This window comes from Otolemur garnettii, unplaced genomic scaffold, assembly GCF_000181295.1.
Source record: "Otolemur garnettii isolate 467f Iridium unplaced genomic scaffold, OtoGar3 scaffold00009, whole genome shotgun sequence".
NCBI classification, from domain to species: Eukaryota; Metazoa; Chordata; class Mammalia; order Primates; family Galagidae; genus Otolemur; species Otolemur garnettii.
The window spans coordinates 4585780-4591224 of record NW_003852404.1 but is presented as its reverse complement, the minus strand read 5'-3'; the positions used below and the strand labels follow the sequence as shown (position 1 = coordinate 4591224).

General features: G+C 45.1%; 1 protein-coding gene across 1 annotated transcript in view; it reads left to right on the top strand.

Moving 5' to 3' along the window:
- Positions 1–5445, top strand: part of CDA (cytidine deaminase) — a 20762-nt gene that overhangs the window by 12659 nt on the left and 2658 nt on the right. The window contains exon 3 of the mRNA XM_003783831.2: positions 4020–4077. Coding sequence (XP_003783879.1) covers positions 4020–4077 — 58 coding nt within the window. The remainder of the gene's footprint in view (positions 1–4019; positions 4078–5445) is intronic.

The following is a 5445-nucleotide window of genomic DNA, read 5'->3' as shown; positions in this document are numbered from 1 at the left end:
TCTCCCCTCCATCTTTGTGTGTTTCTTTTCCCTGCCTGCCTGGCACAGAGCAGACTTCTGGTCAACCTGTATGGACTGAAGTGAAAAATGACAGAGTTCAACTTCCAAAGAGCTTAGGAGAGGCCCCTGGCTGCAACAGCTATCCTCCAGTAATTGCAAGGGTTACCTTGGCTCAGTGGCCATCCCAGGCAGCGCTCCCCACCCTCTCACAGGCTGTTCTCCTGAAGCTAGAAGTATGCTAAGAAAGGACCCCACCTTTCCATGGGGCAGAACCATTCTTTAACTGGACCCCTCACATATAAAACATACTTATCATGAGGATTAAATAAAACAGCACCTCAGCTGCTTTATTTTATTCTTTTTTTGTTGTTGTTTTGTTTTGCATCTGTACAGAGATCGAACTTATTCTGGCCAGGAATAGGTTTAAAGTTACACTGGAAACAGCACGCAGCACAGTTAACAAAAGGCAACGAGGGGCACACTAAATACAACAAAAAATAAAAACGCCTGAGAATATACTTCTCATCCCGACAACTGAAGCTCTGACCACTGTCTCCACACAGCTCTGCAGCTCACGGGTCAGGCTTGAGTTTGTTGGGTTTTTCAGGGGGATCAGGCTGGATGTGGGAATGATGTGATCCAGACAGCTTAACTGCTGTAGGGGTTGAAAGCAGGACCTCCCAGTCCACTTGCCCTTGAGCTGTTTGGTCTTTCCCTCTGAACTTTGAGAACCTGGCCTCTGGTGGAATGTATGTTTCACGAAGCAGGGCAAGGGGCTTCTTAAGCAAATCAGAGTGTAGCATAGTGCAGTTCAGGAGGTGGTGGCCAGGCTTGCCAGGTCAGAGATCAAAGGTCATCTGCTGGAGGCTTGGAAAAAGTGGGAGGGCCATCTTGGGTGGGGATTCCAAGGCCAATTGAGTAATTTGTGGGTCCGTTACTGGACTGCAGGACCTGAAAGATATCTCAAAAACGACTCTACGGTAAAGAAGTAAACAGGGCTTGGTGCCTGTGGCTCAAGCTGCTGAGGCACCAGCCACGTACACCTGAGCTGGCGCATTCGAATCCAGCAATGACAGCTGCAACCAAAAAATAGCCAGGCATTGTGGCAGGCGCCTATAGTCCCAGCTACTTGGGAGGCAGAGGAAATACACTCGTTTGAGCCCAGGAGTTAGAGGTTGCTGTGAGCTGTGATGCCACGGCACTCTACCCAGGGTGACAGCTTGAGGCTCTGTCTCAAAAAAAAAGAAGTAAACAGAGGCCCACTCTGGCTTCTTTAAGCCAACACAGACAGAGTCAGGGCTGTGAAACCTTGTAGCTAGTTACCTGGGCTAGTGAGTTGAACAATCTTTATTGAGGAAGTCTTCTCCATTTTTTTTTTTTTTTTTTTTTTTTTAGAGACAGAGTCTCACTTTATCACCCTTGGTAAAGTACTGTGGCATCACAGCTCACAGCAACTTCCAGCTTTTTGGGGCTTAGGTGATTCTCTTGCCTCAGCCTCCCCAGTAGCTGGGAATAGGTGTTCACCACAATGCCCGGCTATTTTTTTGTTGTAGTTTGGCTGGGGCCAGGTTGGAACCTGCCACCCTTAGTATATGGGACCAGTGCCCTACTCACTGAGCCACAGGCGCCACCCCCCATCAGTCTTAGAGTCAGAGAAAAATCTCTAATAACACTTCTCTCAGCACAGACTCTGTAAATTGGGACAAGCATTTTAGCATGCTTTTGTAATGTTACTTCTAAGGCAGCCGTCTCAAATTATGTCAGAGATATGCCCTTCAGGGTAAATATTTTTAATCTTTTTTTTTCAGTGCCCTTACTTTTAATTTTGAAATTAAAAGACTGTATATATTAAAACTCAATATGTTATCTCAGGACTAAGAAGCAGAAAGAAAAAACAAATTGGAGCAAATCTGACTGTTGTATATAATTCTATATTCTTTGGCCAGTCTCAGTCCTGTGAACAGATCAGTTTGGTTAAACAGCTGCGTGTCATTCCATGAGCTGGCATTGCAGACAAGGCACAGGTGGGCCATAGTTTCTTGTTTTTGAACCATATTCTTCTCTCTCTAGTTTCCCATTTTATTAAAGATAAATCACAGCAGGATCAATTTATTTGCCAAAATAAACTGTACTCTCAGTATACTGGGGCGGCACCTGTGGCTCAAGGAGTAGGGCACCAGCCCCATGTACGGGAGGTGGTGGGTTCAAACCCTGCCCTGGTCAAAACTTGTGGGGGGGGGGGGAAGAAGAACTTTCAGTATACTGGGTCTGATTATCTGCATAAAGTGCAGTAATAAGAATTATTAGCCATCTAAGCTAATAAGGCAAAAAAAAGAGCCTTGGATGGGTTAAAATGACTCATTAAAAGTCATTAAAATGACTCAGTAAAAGTTATACATAGCAAAAGGAGATACCAACTGAGAATCAAAAATTATTTATTTATTTTTTTAGACAGAGTCTCACTTTGTTGCCCTTGGTAGAGTGTTGTGGCATCACAGCTCACAGCAATCTCATACTCTTGGGCTCAAGAGTATGTGGGACTACAGCTGCCCGCCACAATGCCCAGCTAGTTTTAGAGCTCAGGCTGGTCTCAAACTTGTGAGCTCAGGCGATCCACCTGCCTCGGCCTCCCAGAGTGTTAGGATTACAGGCATGAGCCACCAAGACTAAGGTGACCAGATTTTAACATTGGTAAAGCGGGACACCATTGGTGGGAGGAACGGGGTGAGGAGGGGGGCGCGGGGCGGGGGTGCCTGACAACAGTGCAAACTTTGATAAGCAGTTCTCGATAATTACTTCTCAACAATTATTTGTTATTATTACAGTTTAACATTATAAAATTAACAAAAATAAGATAAAACTCATATCCTGGTGAAATAGTCACATGGCAGCTGAAAACCGTATATTCCCTTCGTGCATTCTTTCTAAAAATTGGGACTTTTTAAAAACACCACGGGACGCGGGACAAATTGTTAAAAATCGGGACTGTCCTGCCAAAAGCGGGACATCTGGTCACCCTAACCAAGACCGGCCGAGAATCAAACTTTAAATCCTATGTTCCTCCCGAGATGTCATAAAGCAGTGGGTCCAGAAGAGCAAGGGAGATGGTGGCTGCTGACTTAATCTTTCGTGCTCCAGCAGGGGTGGGGGTTCTTACGGTGAATCTGCCTTCTTTAGGCACCATCCCTCCTCCTGCTCAGGGCTGGAGGCCTGCCTACAGGTGCCTCAACTCTTCTAGGCAACCCCTGGCTGTAACCCTCTCTTCTCCAGGCTTTCTCAGATGCAAGGAACTCATTTTTCTTTTCGATTGACATGCATCTTCTTCTTTCATGCCTCAGGGCCTTTGCACGTGCTGTTTATTTCTTTTGCCTACATCACAGAAAAAGCCTGGGCTGCAGAATGACTTCTCTGTTACTTCATCTCACTGAGCCTGTTTCCTTACCTGTAAAATGGCCATTCTGACATCTAGGCTGTTCTGAAAATTAAATAACGTATGTTGAGTGTGCTTGGTACAGAGCTTGGTGTACAGTAGTGCTCACTGAATGGTGGCTTGTGAATTCTGTACTTCTTACAAGGATTGGGACAAATGCCACCTCCTCTGTATTCTTTCTCATTCTATCAGTGAGGACTGCCTCCCTCTCACTTTATGTTCTTACTGCATTTTATTTAAAATGGTACCTCAACTAGTCCTCTATGACACCCCTGGGCTGAACCATCTATTGAAGGCAAGAGACAAATTCTCTTCAACCTTTCTATCCCTGGGAGTGGGTGATAGCAAGCGCTCCCTAAGCATTTATTGAACACTAATGAGAATCCCTGCCCATGGCCTTGCCTCCCGGAAGTGCGGACAGCTGCCAAGTCACCTTCTCAGTCTCCAGGACACGGTGTGTCTGTGAATCAGAACTGTCTGATGGGGTTTGACCTAATCTGGAAAGGGGCCGGGACTCAGCACCTGAATCTTAGCAATTGTCCTCATGCCTCTGAGAGACTGATCTGAGTTTGATTCTTTGCTTTCCCAGTGACTTGCAAGATAATTTTATCTCGCCTTGTGGAGCCTGCAGGCAAGTCATGAGAGAGGTAAGCAGCTTCTCTTGTTTTCTGGATGCAAACTCCATGCTTCTTTGCCTTCCCTGTGCTGTGGGAGCAATGCCAAGCTGCCAGTGAGGATACAGCGACTGGCCTGTCTGCTTATTGGCTGACTTCTAAGGCCTTCCCGAGCTTGCTGGAATCACTGCAAACGATTCCTTCATTCAGCAAACATTTATCGATGAAGTGTCTACTCTGTGCCAGGCACTAAGGAAGCTCTGGAGAAACAGCAGGGATAGCCAGGCCCTGCCCTGGCAGAACTTATAGTTCAATGCAGGAGACCATAGGCAAGGAGCAAAATAAATAAGCAGGGACGTTTCTGAGAGTGAAAAGAATTTTAAAAATGCAGGAAAAGGAGTTGAGTGACAGAGGGACAGCAGGAGATACTGCAGATCAGGAGTCAGTGAACTACAACCTGTAAGCCAAATCTAGCCTGCTGCTTATTTTTGTAAATAAAGTTTTATTTGAACACAGCCATGCCTATTCATTCCCCTCTTGTCTGTGGCTCCTGTTTTGGCTTTTCAACAGAGAAGAGAGCAGTTAACAACAGAGGCCACAATGACCCTCAAGGCCTAACATACTTACTATCTGGCCCTCAGCAGCATAAAGTTTGCTGGTACCTGTTTTAATTAGCCAGGAATGGCCTCTCTTTGAAGAGGACATTCGAGCAGAAATATAAATAATGAAAAAAGATGAAACAGACAAAAGTCTAGAGAAGGAGATTTCCAGGTGGAGGAATCAGTGAGTCGCACACTCACAGACACTTGGTAAGTTTGAGAAGAGGTGAAAAGGCCAAAGGAACAAGGGACCTCAGAGTGGAGAAGGTGGTGGGGTGTGAAGTCAGGGGCTGGGCAGGGGCCAGATCACAAAGGGCCTTATAGGCCATGAGAGAAAGGGTACATTTTATTCCAGGAATAAAAGGAATGGAGGTGTACGCTTAAACATGGGTAAAAGAGAAAATGGTATATTATGTATATTTAACCATATTTTTAAAAATTGGAAAAAATAAAAAGACTAAAAGCCACTGGATATGTTCAAGATGGGACTTAAGGGATCTAATGTACTTTTCACAAAAGTCATCTTGATGGAAGACTTTAATTTCTTCAGCTCTAAAAACAAAACAGTGACTTAGATTATGGTGTTTTTTATTTGGTTTGTGGGCCTTTTTGTTTGTTTTTCGTTTTGAGACAGAGTCTCCCTCTGTTGCCAGGGGTAGAGATGATGCCAGTGGCATCATCATAGCTCATGGCCACCTCAAACTCCTGGATTCAAGCAATCCTCCTACCTCAGCCTCCAAGTAGCTGGGACTAGAGGTGTGCACCACCTCACCTGGCTAATTTTTCTATTTTTAGTAGAGAT